Consider the following 18,109-nt stretch of genomic DNA (forward strand, 5'->3'; position numbering starts at 1 on the left):
TATTGGTGATTAGTTTTTCTAAGCTCTTGTTTAAAAACGTGATTTATCTTTTATTTTGTTCTTCTTCCTTTATTCAACACTTCGTGCAATCTAGCAGGATTGAGGAACGACTAAGTAAGGTTTTTTCTTCGTACATTCTTCTCACGTGAGTTTGAAGAATGCTTTTAAGTAAGGTTTTTTCTTCGTACATTCTTATTATGTGAGTTTGAAGAATGCTTTCTCTAGTTCTATGAAAAACTTTGACGGAGTGCTTTTATTTATTTTTCCCTTCTTAGTGCTTGTGGTGCAAAACCTAGAAAGTAGGCCATCTTGTACTTTTAGTCATGAGGATCGATAATGTAAATAGATTCCTAATGTAAGTTTCTGAATTGCATCCACTCTCTCAGAGCACACACCAGTTAAGTTGATGAATTGCTATTAAAAATGATTAACTAAAAAGTAGTTACCTAAAACTGAGAGACCTTAGATTAAGCAAACAAATGTTGATATTCCAAGATCGAACATACATTAACTTATTTTTCAACAAATAATTAAATTAAATAATATACAAATATACAATAAACAACAATTGTTCTCTTACAACAATGAGAACAACACATTTAATAAGTATATATAGTTGGAGGTAAGGCAATAGGTAAACCAAAATATAAAGAGAAAATACAAATCAAAATCAAACAAAATTACATCAGAAAATTTAACATTGAAGAATGACTGCGGGAAGGAAAGAACATACAACTGCAGAAAATCTTCACCAATCATCGTATTTAACCTTCTGGTTTGGATCACCGTGGGATATTTCTATTAAATATAAATGAAGAACTATCCACACTATATTGTCCAGAAAAATTGCTGGTACTATTTGTGGTGGAGTTGGAATTGTATTGTCCGGATAAGTTGTTGAATCCTGTATTAGAGTCAAATTGAACTGTATAAAGATCTGATGATTCATCTTCATTCTCTTCATGATGTCCATGTCCGTTCGGCCAAGGGTTATTTTTGGTGAACTTTCTTAAACTTTCAAGTTCCATTGCCACTTCCTTCATAGTAGGCCTATCTTCACCATGCAGACTAAGACAGCTCTTCACTAGCTCAGCCACCTTTTGGAGTTGCTCAAGACTTCCTTCCCTTACTACTCTGCGATCAAGAATTTGAAACAATTGATTCTTTCTCACGGACAAAACAAAATACTCTGCCAAATTTTTGTCCTCGTCATTTCTTTCCCTCGAAATAGGTTTCATTCCTGTCAAAAGTTCTGCAAGGACTACTCCAAAACTATAAACATCACTTTTCTCAGTCAACTGACTTGTGCGAAAATATTCAGGATCCAAGTATCCTAATGTCCCTTGAACCAATGTAGCGATATGTGTTTGATCAAGAGGGATTAATCTGGAAGCTCCAAAATCTGCCACTTTCGCAGTGTAAACATCATCCAATAATAAATTAGCAGACTTGACATCTCTGTGAATTATAGGCATTGCGGCGGATGAATGAAGATAAGCAAGTGCACTTGCTGTCTCAGTAGCAACTCTTAGCCGATTTTGCCAAGATAACCAAGGCGCTCCATTTCGGCTGTGGATATGCTCATAAAGAGTTCCATGAGAAACATATTCATAGACCAGTAAAGGAACTTCAGCTTCCAAACAACATCCAAAGAGTCTCACAACATTTCTGTGATTGACTTGAGTAAGAATAAGTACCTCATTAATGAACTGCTCAACTTGATCCTCGTCCACAAACTTAGATTTTTTGATTGCAACTATGCGATTATCAGGTAGAATACCTTTATAGACAATGCCATTTCCACCACGACCAAGAATTCTATCATTTGCATAGTTGTTTGTAGCTTTCTTCAACTCTTCTGCTGTAAAAACTTTGGTTGCTTCCACACCACCCTCGTCAGAAGATATTCGTTGTTTCAAAAGCAAACCGCCATTTTGTTGAAAGAATTTTTCCCGAAGTTTAATGAGTTTTCTTTTCTTGATGCTGAAATAGAGCCAAGTTGTCCCAACCACTAAGGACATGAAACCAACTCCCATACCTGTGTTCATAAAAACAAAATTTAAACCCCTTTTTATTTGAATTAGAGAGAGAGCATGATATTAGCTATAAATATGAATTATTTTCACTTCAAGAAACTAGTACTTGTTACTATGTTTAAGCAATTCCATGGCTCATATTGATAACTTGTAAATATATATATAGAGTTATGAGCTGTACTTTCACTTGAAAATCTTATGCAAATGTCTAGTGAATTCACAAGATAAGCATTTGAACTTTTGACACAAGATAGTTTAATTTCCACTCAAGTTTTCTCGTAAAAGAAATTATGCAATCCTTGTTGATTCTACTCAACATTCTTGGACATAGAGGGATTAGGTCAGAACTACGTTACTCATATTTTTGTTTGATTAAGTTGTATGCATTAACATACTATCACAATTCAAACTACATAGTATGTACTACTATGCGAGTAGAGACAAGTATAATTACCTACAGAAAACTTGATCCATGGGAACTCAGAGTTCGAGCTCGGTGCATTACAACCACGACCATTCTTTCTGCCATCACCGGTATAACCTTGTGGACAAAAACAATTGTAACTTCCCGGTGTGTTTATGCAAATTTGTTCACATGAATTGGCATTTGGATCTGCACATTCATCAATATCTGGCACACAAAAAAAGTATTAATTTGTGATGCTTAAGCACCAAAAAATGGAGTCTGATCTAGTAGTCAATAAAGTGTGATGAGAATCACAGAAGACCGTATTCAAATCCTAAAAGAAACAAAAACTGCTTAGAAATCTCTTTTAATATGCCAAAGTTTTGGTGAATAGAGTTATCTATTACGTGTCTTGGTGAACCAAGAGAAATTAATTCTTGATGTTTTTTTTTAATCCTTCTTTTTTTGTGATTATACCCTATTGTAAGATGACAGACGAATTGATGTTACACCATATTCTTTTATCGTATAGCTCTAAAAAAGTATAAAATCATATAGCTTAAATACTTTAAAAGCTAAACAATATTTATATAGCTATGAATCTTTAAACACTACTGCTAGATTGGTTCACCTCAAAAGTCAACTAAATATTTTTCTTAGAGTAAAGTAATATTATTATCCTTTTTTTTTTTTTTTTGATTTTGTGATAGTGCAAGTCCGAAAATTTGAAATCTATCTTTTTCAAGTACCAAATGAGATTAAAAAAATTATACCAGTGATGATCAAACTACCCCACCCTATCTCCAACATTAGGTCAATGTTTTAAAATTGCCTTGAAAGAACAACTTGGGAACTACTATTGATTTTCTATGGATAGTGGTATAAATAAATAAATAAATAAAAAAGACAAATTTCCCATAAGCAAAAAGAAGTTCAAATTTATGTGTTAAAGTTATCGATGAAATAGTTTGGTAATATCATCATAAAAAAATGTGAAAGTAGAAATAGTTAAATAATATCATCGATGAAAATTGCCTCGAAAGAACAAATAGAGAACTACTACTTCATCTGGTCCACTTTAATTAATTTTTTGGCTGTATTCACACATATTAAGGAATTCATCTTTTAACATTAATTAACAATGAAAATGACTATATTAACATTAATTTGTTCATTAAAAGTTAAATATAACAAATACTTCAATGTTAAAAAAAATAAGTTAATTCCTAATTGATATTTGAAAAATCAAATATTATGAAATACAAAAAATACCAAAAGATCAATTAAAGTAGAGGGAAGGTAGTACTGATTTTATAGGGATAGTGGTATTAAAAAAAGATGACAAATTGCCCATAAACAAAAAGAAGTTCAAATAATGAGTGAAAGTTAGCTGGTACCAATGATGGGTGAAATTCAAAAATAGTCAGATTTACAATTGGTAATTGAAAAATAATGACAGTTTCAAAAGTAATCGAAATTTAGCAACTTTTCATGTAAAGATAACTCTGAACGAAAATACTGTTCAAAATCCAGAAAATATTCCAGTATAATATATTGGAGTTCTAGTATAATATACTGGACTTCCTAATATATTGGATTTCCAGCATAATATGCTAGAAGTTCATACACATGTGCTCCAATCTTCAGTATAGTATGCCGGAACTTTGCGTATTGCAGCAAAATAATTGCTATTTTTCAATGACTTTACAAACTTTGGTTATTTTTCAATTATTAGTCCGGAAACTAGCTAGCTCGTGCTATTTTCACATGAAATAGTGATAGTAGAAATCAAGTTACCTTGGCAGCCTGGGCCAATGTATGGATTGCCTTCGTATCCCGAGTTGCAGTTGCACCTATAACCACCAAGGCCAGTATCAGAATCAACGCACCGACTATTTTCCAGGCAAGCATAATCGTTTCGTTTCTGTGCTTCAACACAGCTAACATTTCCGATGGCCCAATCTACCACAATTGGAACATTATTCATAATCTTCTCTACAAAATTAAGATCACCGAGATCCTGCAAACCCTTAAATTCGAATCTACTTGCCTCACCAAGAAATGCATAGCCACATCTATTAAACGACCAAACAGCAGTGTGATTTAATTTCGAGCTTTGCATAGATGTGTTGAAATATTTCAAGCCTTTTGGTATTGTTATTTGGCAGCAACCAGCACCCATACATCTTCCTTCAATTACTTGACTGGAACTCATGCAGACAGTGGGGCAGCCATTAGCGAAGTCACGTCCAGCTATTACAGCAGCTTCATCACAACCAACGACAATGAATCTGTAGAGGTGAATTCATAACTTTATATAGGTGTAAAGAGAAGGCGAAATCAACTTACTTTTTAATAATCCCCCAATCCGTCTAAGTTTAACCGGGTTGAGTTATGAGTTATGACCAGTTTGTTGATTTGATCCAACGGATTAAACAAAAAATGACCCATCAAAATATTTGGTCAAAGCGATTCAAAAATAGTGTAACCCAGTGGGTCAAGTGTAATACAAACCCAAACATACATAAGCTAATAATTTAAGAAAAATACATTTGTTTTCACTTCTTCTTTTTTCAAAAAAGCAAAATAGAAAAGGAGAGTGTATGTTAGGAGGATTGATTATCAACCGTTATTTGACGCAGCTTCACTCAAGCAAACTTTGCGTGAGCTGGATCATGAGACGTTTATTGATTTGACATAGTCTGCTTCGTTTAGATTTGACCTAACACGTCCATTTGCCACTATAACTTATTACTCAAATATAAACATTGTTAAAAATGTTTAAGCAGAAAGCCAGCATTGAAGTACCTGTTGAGGGAAGAGAAACTGTAAGGATTTGAGCTTCCTAAATTCATCCAAGCAGGATCATCTTGGAGCAATACTCCTGTAGATGAGTAACACCTTCGATTTAACGTACTTGATATGCGCATTTCAGCATCAGAAATATCGTAAACTTGTATGTTCCCAATGAAGGGTGATTGAGAACCAGTCGTATTAGTAACACAATTGATTTCAAAATTTGGATCAATGGCACAACCAGATTGTAAGCCAATCCCAAATGGATATGGAACTGTAAGATTTCCACACTGTTTCGGACATCCTGGTTTCGTGATATTAGCAGCTTTGGTGATTGTGTTGGTAGGGGTGGTGGTGTTTGCGGATGGTGAGGTAGTGTTAGTGGGTGGTGGGGTGGTGTTAGTGGGTGGTGGGGTGGCGTTGGTGGGTGGTGGAGTGGAGGTTGGAGGAGGAGAAATGGTGATAATTTGGGCAGTGGCTAATGTCAAGATTATTAGCACAAAGGAAAAGAAACAGGAGAGCTGAAAAGAAAACAGAGAAACTAGCTTATGCTGCTGCATGGTTTTTGGGAGATACTAATGCAAGACGAACGAAATGAGTAAAAGATATTCATTCATATATAGAACTATAAGTACAGAGTGACCTTAGCTTGTTAGATAGTACAAAATCATTAATTTCATAGAACTTTATTTTCTTTTTATCTGATATTGCGAATGACAGTGAGGTATGAGTAGAATAAAGATTTCGATTTGACAAATTCGAAGTTTTAATTTGTCCTGAAATAATGTGCCTACCAAACAGCAAAGACTTTGACAAAATCAAAGTCGACGAGGAATCACTAAAATGAATGCAAGGAAAGTGAAAAGAGTATTCAATAACTGGTGGAAGTAAAATAATTAAGATATGAAGCATGTTGATCCAGACTCTAACTACTGTTAATGAAAAAGAAAAAGGGATGATTTAAGTGTTTCTGGGAATTATTTTTTCTGGCTTGTATCCATGCATTACGTTTAGTCAACGTTCTACTCTTTCTTCTTTCTGTTACAAGAAGTCATGCACCATTTCGAAGCATTGTAGGTCTCTAATCTTGTACAGTGATTCTTTGACCAGGTGTGTTTTATTAAGCAAATGAGAACAGAAAGGGGTTAGGCCTTACCTCAAAATACTAACACAAGAATGGAAAACCAACCCATTCTTCAAAAGCATGGAGTAGGTAGATTATATCAGATCCTACTCCATCTCTACCACTTCTTAACTTACAAAGAAATTGGCCTTATCATATCTAGTCCTAATGCTTGGAAGCTGACACTTATCCAGTTGAAAAGGACCCTTAGCATGTTTAGGAAGATCCTGAAAAGTGTAGTAGAAGGAGTCTTTCCCAGAAGTAGCTGCCAGCTTTGCCAAGAAGTCCGCAACTTGATTAGCTTCCCTGAAACAGTTATGGTTGTGTTGGCAAAATACATGTTCTATGCAATATCTTCAATCACTTCTTTATGCTTGTAGTTGTTGGTATGCTTCTCTTGAATCATTTTAGTAACTATTTGTGAGTCTAGTTCCAAAACCAAATTGGTATAGCCTTTTATGAATACCCCATTGGACTCCAAATCTAGGTGCTAATGCTTCACTCAAGTTGTTACTACTGCATTTAGCTGCGATAGAAAATGCCATGATAAGATCGCCATTATCATTCCTGACATCTCAGTTTGTGTACTACTTCACAGATGTGTAGCCAAGATCATTCTAGTTGCATGTAGGTAAGCTAAGATTCATCGCAACCTGAATAGTCCATTCTATTTGCTGTTTCATTTTGTACAACTTGAAATTTTTTTGATCTCCATAATTACAAGCACAGCAAGCTTTCCAAATTTCCCAACATATTATTATAGGAGTAATATGCAAAAACATTTTGTGCTCAATTTTCACGACTCCAGTTTTCCTCCTTAGGATGTTGTAATGGAACATAGTCTCTAAGACTAGGTAAGCTTAACATTCATGAATACTTAAAGGAATTTAACAACTAAGATAACAAGATAATTCGAAAAACTCATAATAAATCCGAAATAGAACATCTATAACAAAACTCCCAAAACTGGTGGAACTGAGTCATAAGCTCTACATGAATATACTGCAAAATCTCTAGTATAACACTGTCTAGATAAAGAGTAAACACTAGCAAAATAAGGGCAGAAGGTGACTCCGAGGCCTACGAACGCCTGAAAGGTATACCTTGAAGTCTCTGAACTGAATGATCCACTCACTGATGCCTAGCCTGAGTCGAGGTACCTGGATCTATACAAAAAAAGTACAGATGTATAGTATGAGTACACCACAACGGTACCCAATAAGTATCAAGCCTAATCTTGGTAGAGTAGGGACGAGGCCAGGTCAAGATACCTACTAGGATAAGAAAAACTGAACAAGTATAGTATATTCTAATAATGAAAACGAGAAAATAGTGGCAATAAAGCAAAACAACAAGGTAAGCTACAACTGAATTTAAAGCAACAAAGACAACAAGGAAGGTACACAAATTATGAACATCAAAAAAATAATGCAAAAAAATACAAGTGAGGTAAATGAGAGATAACAATAAGAATCACAACCAAGGTACCGCCTCGCAACCTCATTTCACAATCACAATTTTTTCTTATATCGCCGCGTGAGCCTGACATTTAGATAGTTTTGAAAATATTTTTTCCGAAATAGCTGCATGTACTTTAGCCCATCTTATGTCGCCGCATGGCTTCAAGTAATTCCCTTACTAGTAACACGCACATAAATCCCACCATATGCCGCCGCATGCACATTAACCCCTAACCTTATACTGCCGCATATGCATCAATATTACAACACAATAACAACTCACACCGCAAGTGCCCATATGTCACAACTTGCCAAAAATAAACAATACCAAAATTTCCATAACATATAGCCCACGGCTCAGCCACAATATAAATAAGAATCTCAATAATAACAATAAGAACGAGAATTTCTCAATGAGGAAAGATATCTCAATAATCAACAACTTCAACCTCAAGGAAATATTAGCTCTCATAACTTCAACTTCAATAACTCAAAATGAAGGTATTTTCATGGAATGACAATTTCGACTTCAGAATAACAAGACAATAAAATAAGTAACATGACAATAAGAGAGATAACAAAGGCAACTAAAGCATAAAAGAGCATGTTTGACAATAATGGATAGACCATGTGATAACAATCTCAAGTAAAGTATGTGAGGGCAATTTAACAATGAAAAATATAACATGATATCAAACTTCCTAATCTAATGAGTTGTATCATCACTTCTTATCAAATGTTATTGAAAATTGTTAATCTCTTTGTTCTTTCATATTTATATGTCAAGATCTTTTAAATTCTTGATAGGTTACAAGTACTTTGGTCATACGTACTTTACTTTATGTTTTGATGATCTAACAAACTTACTATCCAGAACCAGATAAGGAACCTATTACACATTTACAAGACCTTAAGATCACCAGGTTCTAGGTTGAGATCCAGCTTGCGTTATGATTTAACCCTTCAGATTGGAAGGAACAACTGAGGGAACATGTCCCTACCAGTTCCTGAGGAGACTGTACGAAGTCAACTCTCCAGCTGGAAAGATGCTGCCTGCACACGCTACAGTACAAGAACAGTGTTGCAGTCAACTTTTCAGGGAAGACTTTTTACCTACCTTGCTTACATCATTGTAAGTGATGTCACACATGTATATATACAATCAAGGGAGGTAAAACACAATCACTTAAACTTTTCAGAAGCTCATTCACGTGACCATCCAGCAAGGAAGTTTCAAGTGCTTCAAGAACAAAGAACAAAGCAACTACGGACCAGTTCCCATATCGAGTCATTATATGTCCTTAGTTGAGTTGTAACTTTGTAATAGTTCTTCAATTGTAATTCCTATCTAGCTTGTTTAGAAGCATTCTATAGGAACCCCTTTGTAAACCTTAAACCAGTATGTTTGAGTCTTGGCTAGAGTTAGTCATGTTGTAAAGCCTTTGTAATAGAGTTATTACAAAGTGGCTTGTAATAGAGTATTGCAAGTTAGTGAGGGATTAAGAGGTTAATTTATAGGTTGCATAGGTTGTAATATAAAAGTTTCTCAGTAGTGAAGTTGAAATCCTACAAGGGTAGGTCGTGATTTTTAATTTAGTTATTGTTGTGTGTGTGTACTGTTAAATCTGATAGAGAACCTGGTTCTCTATAGAGTTTGGCGGACCCTTATATTCTATCAATTGGTATCAGAGTGGGTTCTTTCTATCAAGTTAACGCCTAGAAAGGATCCTCATGGTTGCTCCTCCAAACTTCGAAGAAGTCCAGTCTACTTACAGACCACCTAGGTTCAATGGACTGTACTATGGATGGTGGAAAACTAGAATGCATGGCTTCATCATGGCTGAATATTCTAAGATATGGAATGTCATATGTGATGGACCCTTTGTCCCTACCAAAAACCTTGACGACCCATCTGTAGCCATTCCCAAGACAAGGAAAGAATTCAATGATGCAGATAGAAAGGCCATAGAGAAGAACTTTCGTGCAAAGAAAATTCTGGTGTGTGTTATTGGTCCTGAAATAAAATAGGATATTAGCATGTCAGTCAGCCAAAGAAATCTAGGAAGCTCTTCAGACAGCTCGTGAATGAACAACACAGGTCAAGCAATCCAAAATCGACATGCTCACAACTGAATACGAGCTCTTCAGGATGCAAGACGATGAATCTGTCCAAGAAATGCATACCCTGTTCACCTCCATCATTAATGAGCTTCACTCCTTTGGTGAAACTATTCCAAGAAACAAGCTGATTAGAAAAATCCTCAGTGTGCTGCTCAGTTCTTGGGAAAGCAAAGTGAATGCCAATACAAAGGCGAAGGACTTGAAGAGCTAACTATTGATTAGCTTGTTGGCAATCTAAAACATATGAAATGACCTCTGTCAAGACAGAAAACAATGACTCAAGTGGTGAGGATGGTGATATGGCATGCCTAACAAGAAGATTCCAGAAGATGGTTTATAGGAATGGAGGCATTCCAAAAAGGGGAAGTTCTAGCAAGCCAAAGTATTATGACCTCTGTCATAAATATGGAAAGCCAAGGTATTTCATCAAGGATCGCCCTCTCCTAAAGCATGATCAGTACAAGAACAACTCTGACAAAGCAGCCAAAAGGAACCTGGTTCCTGATAGACGATTCAATAGAAAAAATGTCGCTGACAATGTCGTGAGAAAAACTCTTGCTGCATGGAGAGATTCATCAAGCGAATCTGGATAAAATGATGAACCAGGTAACAGCTCTATGATGGTAGTAGAAAGTGAAGCAATCTAGCATGATTCAATTTTTGCTTTGGTTGCCCAGTTTGATGATGAAGATGACAAAGACGATGAGGTAATTTTTCTGGATGTTCAGAGAAATCTGAAATCTTATTCTCCTAAGAAACTCATGTCTTTGGAAAATATGCTAATCAATGCTTATTATAGTCTTATAAATGACAGATATGCCTTAACAGTTGAACTAGGAGAAGTAGAATAGTCTAGAGATGACCTAGTAATAGTTGCAATTGAGTTGAGAGAGTCAATTGAGAACCTGAAGAAAGAAAGAAATGTCTTAGATAAAAAGATTGCAAATGTAGAACAAGAAAGAGATGACCTTCTAGTGGTAGTAATGGATTTGAAGGAAACAATTGGGAAACATAAAATTGAGAGTAGGGCTGAAAATTATCAAAAGGTAAAGGAAGTTGCAAGCGAGGCACACATTAAGCTTGAAAGTGAGCTAAATTCAGTGAAGTTTAGTTTGTGGGTTGAGCTTGAGAAAAACGAACAACTTCAAGAAGAACTAGGTATAGTGAAGAGTGATCTTGAAAAATCACTCAAGTAGACCTGGTCCTCGATGCTATCACTGCCATGTACACCAACAATGGGGGAAACAGGCAGGGGATTGGGTTTCAAAGGAAAAATATTCCCTACAACCCTCATAACAAGTATGTTATTGTACCTGACAATTGGTTTTGCACCCATTGCAGTAACAACGGGCACCATAAAGAAAACTGTAATGCCAGATTTTAGTCACATCAGAAAAATAAATCCTTTGCTGAAAAAGTAACTACTAGTAGAGAACTTGCCCCTCATTTAAAAAACACATAATGCCTGCATGGACCAAAAGATCCCCGATTCACCCCTTTCCTCATGACAAAAGACCCAAATAAGTTTGGTTCCTAAAGCTAACTCCTAACTCTTCTTGTGTAGGGAATAGTGAAAGGAAGCAGCCTACAATTGTACTGGATAGTGGCTGCTCAAAGCATATGACTGGAAGTGCAAATGATTTCCTTTCACTTAAGGCCCTGCAAGGAGGGAGTGTATCCTTTGAAAATGGCAAAAAGGGATACATTCTGGGAGTCAGAAGGATTGCGAAGTCTCTTTCTCACTCAATCTAAAATGTGTACTATGTGAACGGATTGAAATACAACTTGCTAAGCGTTTCCCAAATCTATGACAAGGGAAACAAGGTGGAATTAGTGTCAAAACCTGTACATCACAAACTTGGTGACTGGTGAGGTGGTGCTAGTGGAAAAAAGATACAAGAACATCTATATAGCTGATTTTGAGTCTCTGAAGAATGGTGATCTAAGCCGTCTAAGCGTCGTTGATGATGATGTTGAATTATAGAACATGAGGCTAGGTCATGCAAGCTTCACGTTGTTAAACAAATTAGTCAGGAAGGACCTGGTTCGTGGTTTGCCCAAGTCAAGCTTCAAGGATCATAAAGTATGTGATGCTTGTGTAAAAGGGAAGCAAGTCAGATCCTTATTCAAGCCCAAAAAGGAAGTCAGCATTGCAAGGTCATTTGATCTCCTTCACACGGATCGATGTGGACCTATGAGAGTGCCAAGCAGAGGAGGAAAGAAGTACATTTTTGTGATAGTTGATGACTATTCTAGATTCACCTGGACTTTGTTCCTCAGGACCAAAGATGAAACCTTTGAAGTGTTTGTTGCCTTTTTCAAGAAGATCCAAGTGAAGATAGGTAATAAAGTAGCCTACATTAGGTCTGATCATAGGACAGAGTTTGACAATGTCAAATTCGATGAGTTCTACACTGAAAATGGCATCACTCACAATTTTTCAGCTATAAGAACACCTCAACAAAATGGTGTTGTAGAGAGGAAGAATAGAACTCTTGAAGACATCACAAGAACAATGCTAATTGACAGCGGGATCGCAAAGTATTCTGGGCAGAAGCTGTCAATAATGCGTGCTACTTGGTAAACAGGTGCATGATCAGGTCCCTTCTGAACAAAACCCCATATGAACTGCTGAATGGAAGGAAGCCCAAGCTGACACATCTAAGAACTTTTGGGTGTAAATACTTTGTTTATAACAATAGAAATGAAGCTCTTGGAAAGTTTGATGCCAAAAATTATGAAGGAATTTTTCTGGGATACTCAACTCAAAGAAAAGCTTACAAGGTATACAACAAAAGGACTAAATGTGTAGAAGAAAGCATACATGTGATCTTTGATGAAGCTCACCTCTCCTGTGAGAAGGACAGATATGTTGATCAAGATGGAGAGACCTTATCTGTTCCAGGTGAAGTAATTGACATGACAAATGGAAAGGCAGACATGATGAGACACGTCAAGGAATCTAGTAAAGAAGATGCAAACACAACTCCATTAGTGGGAGAGGAACCTGGTACCTCGATTATAATAATTAAAGTTGAAAATAGAGTTATTGATGCAATCCAAGGAACTCCACTCTGTGAAGTAAGAAATGCTCAAGAACCCTAGTCAGATATACCTGGTTCCTCTACCAATGATACTCACGCACCAAATTGGAGGTTCAAAAGTTCACATCCTCTTGACAACATAATCACTCCTCTTGAACCAGGAGTTCAAACCAGATCGAAAGCAAGAAACTCACTTGCCTTCTCAGTTTTTCTTTCCCAAATAGATCCCAAAAATATAAAAGAAGCGCTAAAAGATGCATACTGGATAACCATGCAAGAGGAGCTGTATCAAGTTGAAAGGAACAAGGTATGACACCTAGTTCCTCGACATGCTGATCGAACCATTATATAAACCAGGTGGGTATTCAGGAATAAACTTGATGAGCTTGGAAATACAACAAGAAATAAGGCAAGGCTTGTAGTTCAAGGCTACAATCAGGAAGAAGGGATTGATTACGATAAAACATTAGCTTTTGTAGCTCGAATGGAAACCATTAGAATTCTAGTTTCCTTTGCATCTCATATGGAGTTCACATTGTTCCAAATGGATGCCAAAAGTGCATTTCTAAACGGCTATCTGAAAGAAGAAGTTTATGTCAAGCAGCCTCCTAGTTTTGAGTGTCACGAGCACCCTGATCATGTGTTTACACTAGATAAGGCATTATATGGGTTAAAACAGGCTCCTAGGGGTTGGTATGAAAGGTTGTCAAAATTCCTTCTGGAAAATGGCTTTACAAGAGGAAAAATTGACAAAACTCTTTTTCTAAAGAAACGAGGGAGAAACCTGCTCATTGTTCAGGTGTATGTTGATGATATCATCTTTGGAGCCACAACTGACTCTCTTTGCGAAGAATTTGCAAAACTCATGGGGAGTGAATTCGAGATAATTATAATGGAAGAACTGAATTTCTTCCTAGGACTTCAAGTGAAATTATCTTAGAAGGGAACATTGATAAGTCAGCAAAAGTACATCAAGGAGATACTGAAAAGGTTTGATATGGAAGCATCAAAAGTTATCGACACGCCTATTGCCACAACCACTCATCTAGACATGGATGAACCTGGTTCCCCTATGTATAGAGGGATCACAGGGTCACTATGTATCTCACTACAAGAAGACCAAACATTGTTTTTAGTGTGGGTTTCAATCCAATCCAAAGGAATCTCATTTGAAGGCTGCCAAAAGAATACTGAGATATCTCAAAGGAATACAGGACCTGGTCCTCTATTATCTTTCAGGAGACAACTTCGATCTTATTGGGTATGTTGAAGCTGATTATGCAGGATATCTAGTGGACAGGAAAAGCACGTCTGGAATGGCACACTTCCTGGTTTCCTACTTAATCTCATGGGGTACAAGGAAGCCGAACTCTATGGCACTTTCAACTGCAAAAGCTCAATTTGTAGCAGCTGCATCTTGTTGTGCTCAACTTCTGTGGATCAAGCAACAATTGGAAGATTTTGGAGTATTCTCAGACTATTTGCCTCTCTTATGTGATAATACTAGTGCACTCAACATGTCAAAAAATCCAGTTTAACATAAGAGGACCAAGCACATTGATGTACGTCATCACTTCCTCAGAGACAATTTTGAGAAAGGGCTTATATGCATGAAATTGTGTAGCACTGAGGATCAAATTGCAGATATATTTACCAAAGCCCTGAGCAGAGAACACTTCGAGCAAAATCGTCTGGCATTGGGGTTGATAAAACCCAATTGAGAACCTACTACCTCAATGATTGGCTATCAAAGAAAGGTTCAGGTAAACTTAGTTAAAAGGTGTTTTCTGGCAAAGTCTAACTCGTCTTTATACCGTTACAGGTAGACGCGCTTGATAATTATAGAGCAAATAAGCAATTGAGGCTGTATACACTGGTAAAAAGGGCAAAGCTTACAGATAAAAGATCAATCAAGGAACCTGGTTCTCCTAACACAGGTTAGTAGTTTCTTTGTTCTCTCATGCACAATTCTGAACAATTAAAACAAGTGCCACATTATCGGTATGTCAATTTTTAGTTTTGTGTCTTTTGAACCCAAACATGTTCACCAGCTATTAATCGACGCATCTCCCTAAAACCTGTCATCATTTCTAACCGATCCCTCTGTCATCATAAATACATCTATCTTTGTCACCACACTTCACATCAACACTTCCAAACCTATTTCCTATCCTTTCTCTCTTCAGTTCACCAAATCTTCTCTCTTCTTCTCACCATGGCTGAAGATCAAATAATCTCTAGTTTCACCGACTCCTCACAAGTTGAAACACCAACACCAGACTTTCCTCCTCAAACTACGGATAACCAAAACCATAGAACAGAGTCACCCCCACACTCCGTCTCCTCTCCTATGCATTTGAGTTCTGGTTCTCAAAAGAGTTACCAAGCAGCAACTCTCACAAGAAGTGTTGCTCCGAGCTCTTCTCTTACCTCTCCAAAAAAGAGGGATGAAGCGAGCGTTGCTGAGAATGCAGAAAATCAAAAAAATCTCAAGTTCTCATATACAAGAAGGGTTAAAGATAGACCAGGCTGAGGGAAAATCATCGACTCAACAAAGGCTGCTCCTAAACCCATGTCCACTGGTACTGCTTCTACTGCTCCTAGCTTCTCACGAATCTACAAGAAAAGAAAGCAATTAAAAATATGTTGTCCATCACCAGTGAAGGGGTTTTTGTCGGAGGAAGTAAGGATGGTCTTAATACTCCGGGGGAAGAATATAAGCCGGTTGGTGAGGATAATGAGCTTGTGTCTATTGAATTTTCAGCAAAGGAAGGTGCTACTGGGGAACCTGCTGGAGGACCTGATTCGCCTACAGAGGATCCAACTCCGGGTCCTTCTTAGGAACTCCAAGTTGGTACTGACCCTGCTCCCTCTACTCATTCAGATGTTGAGCCTCTAAGTGTGATTATGCCTGAGACAAGCCATGTGTCTGAAAATCAAAAGGAAGATAGTGAAAAAGATTATAATGACTTACCAATTGCCTGCCTAGGCATAGAGTATCTGCTGGTGAAGAGCCAACTCCTAAGCGACCCACAACAAGGTTGCAAAAGAAGGAGGCTCTTCAGTCTGCTCTTAAGAACAATCAAACTAAGTCAAGGAGAAGAAAATTAGTGAAAGATGGCAAAATTGTAAATGAGAAGATAGTGCATGTTGTGAATGTGGATGAAGAAGAAGCGGAGGAACCTAGCACGTTGACTAAGAAGTTATCACAAAATCATGGTCTTCTCAAGACAAAAGGGGGATCTACTGTGTCTGTTAAACGTCTGACTAGGTCTGTTGATGTTGTTGCTACTAAGAATGTGGAGAAAGAATCAGGTGAAAAATCTGTGAAGTCTGATAAAAAAGAGAAAGGTGTTCGCAAGACTGCTAAGAGAAAGGTTGATACTGATGTGGAACTCGGTTACTCAAAGAAGGCCAAAGTTGGTAATCTGGGAAGTGCTGGGAAAGAGAGATTGAGAAGTCAAAAGGTACTATGGGAGCGCACATTTGCCTCTGATGTCTTGGAGGAGGCTGGTATGTGACAGTTAGTTGAAATATGTGATTTCCAACAATGGACATACTTGTTCACAAGTGATGCTTCTAGGGTATATAAGGAGGAAGCTTAAAGTTTTTATGCCGACTTGTACAAGGTTGAGGATGGTCACATTTGTGCCTTGGTGAATGGGGTTGATATGGTAATAGACTCTGCCCTGCTGAGATCTATTCTTGGAGTGCCCACTGAAGGGCTGTCTAGTGTTCAGGGAGCTTGTACTTAGAACTTCAGAAATGCAATCTTGAAGGATAGAGCAGTTCAACAGGGGGAACGGGTTCAGAAGAAGGCCCTCCTTCCTGTTTACCAACTACTTTTCAAGATAGTAAAAAAAGTATTGCTGCCTCGAGCTGAGCGAAGATCCATCACCACTTGTGCAGACCTATTCCTCATGGAAGCACTAGACAACTTCATTACCATCAATCTACCTGGGATCATGATAGAGCATATGAAAAAGGTGGCAGACTTTAAAGATGGTAATCATGGGCTGCCGTATGAGTTCCTTCTTACCAAGGTCTTTGAGTACTTCAAGGTTCCTCTCGGGCCAGTCAAAGTGGGTGCCAAGTAGCAAACTTTTTCAAAAGGCACTCTTGAAGAATGCGAGTGCATAGAGAAATTTGGAGGGGTTGCAAGCACTTCTACCATTTCTCAGTTAATAAATGCTCAAAACAGTGCTACCACTAAGATTAGGCAATTGAAAAAAGGAATGATATCCTTGAGACTCAGATAAGTTAGTTGCACGAGGCACCTGGTTCCAGTCGCTCTCAAAGCGAAAAGGTTACTCGCCTTACAAAGGATAACGCTGAGCTCAGGAAACAAGTGGAGGACCTGAAAGAAAGACTATTCAATGAGCAAATGTCAGCAAATTCTCGAATGGATTTAGTCCTCCAAATAATTTCCTCTGCCTCCAAACCTTCTCCTCCCTGTGCTTCTTAAAGTTTTTCCCTTCTGTGTCCAGTCTATAAACCAGTTTGTGCTCCTCTCTCCGTGTCAGTTCTTATGATGATAACTTGTGGTATTTTTGTTAATTGTTCTAATTTGTGGATGTGGAAGTAACATTGACTATGCTCCTACTCCAAAATCCAAAACTATGTTAATGCAAGCTTTTGCCTTGTTGCTATTTATATCGTGCTTTTAAGCTCTGTTCTTAATTATGACTGTGTGCACATAAGTGGCATGAGTTAACTTAAAACTAGACTTCTTTCTTGCTTAATTACCTATTTCTGATCTTTTTATGATGCTAAAATGGGAGGAAATAATTGCACTGATTAAGGGTTGCAATGATTAAGAGGGAACATGCAGAGATTGAGGAGGAAACTCAAGGTCTTTCTAGTTCACAGTCTAGTTCTATGTGGTTCTTTCTGGATTTTTCAATTATGAGTTTTTCATCATCAAAAAGGGATAAATTGATAGGTTACAAGTACTTTGGTCATACGTACTTTGCTTTATGTTTTGATGATCTAACAAACTTACTATCCAAAACCAGATAAGGAACCTGTTACACATTTACAAGACCTTAAGATCACAAGTTTCCAGGTTGGGATCCAGCTTGCGTTATGATTCAATCCTTCAGATTGGAAGAAACAGCTGAGGG

General features: G+C 37.3%; 2 protein-coding genes across 2 annotated transcripts; one reads left to right on the top strand and one right to left on the bottom strand.

The window, feature by feature from the left end:
• Positions 1-558: 558 nt before the first annotated feature.
• On the bottom strand, positions 559-5,886 carry LOC107760828 (wall-associated receptor kinase 2-like). Its single transcript, XM_016578929.2, has 4 exons — positions 5,251-5,886; positions 4,240-4,733; positions 2,491-2,667; positions 559-2,038 (listed from the first exon to the last, which is right to left on the bottom strand). The coding sequence occupies exons 1-4, from the start codon at positions 5,796-5,798 to the stop codon at positions 783-785; spliced, it is 2,475 nt and encodes an 824-aa protein (XP_016434415.1). The 5' UTR covers positions 5,799-5,886; the 3' UTR covers positions 559-782.
• Positions 5,887-9,552: 3,666 nt separating this feature from the next.
• Positions 9,553-10,153, top strand: LOC142165084 (uncharacterized). Its single transcript, XM_075223717.1, has 2 exons — positions 9,553-9,819; positions 9,920-10,153. The coding sequence occupies exons 1-2, from the start codon at positions 9,553-9,555 to the stop codon at positions 10,151-10,153; spliced, it is 501 nt and encodes a 166-aa protein (XP_075079818.1).
• Positions 10,154-18,109: the final 7,956 nt, after the last annotated feature.

The sequence above is a fragment of the Nicotiana tabacum genome, chromosome 10, assembly GCF_000715075.1.
Source record: "Nicotiana tabacum cultivar K326 chromosome 10, ASM71507v2, whole genome shotgun sequence".
In the NCBI taxonomy this organism is placed as follows: domain Eukaryota; kingdom Viridiplantae; phylum Streptophyta; class Magnoliopsida; order Solanales; family Solanaceae; genus Nicotiana; species Nicotiana tabacum.

Bases quoted from the DNA above. Each gene is read 5' to 3' on its own strand.
- LOC107760828 (XM_016578929.2), bottom strand. From the start codon at position 5,798: ATGCAGCAGCATAAGCTAGTTTCTCTGTTTTCTTTTCAGCTCTCCTGT. The intron at 2,668-4,239 runs GTAACTTGATTT...TTTGTGTGCCAG, and splicing joins CATTGGCCCAGGCTGCCAAG to ATATTGATGAATGTGCAGAT. The intron at 2,039-2,490 runs GTAATTATACTT...TTATGAACACAG, and splicing joins ATGGATCAAGTTTTCTGTAG to GTATGGGAGTTGGTTTCATG.
- LOC142165084 (XM_075223717.1), top strand. From the start codon at position 9,553: ATGGTTGCTCCTCCAAACTTCGAAGAAGTCCAGTCTACTTACAGACCA. The intron at 9,820-9,919 runs GTGTGTGTTATT...TGAACAACACAG, and splicing joins TTCGTGCAAAGAAAATTCTG to GTCAAGCAATCCAAAATCGA.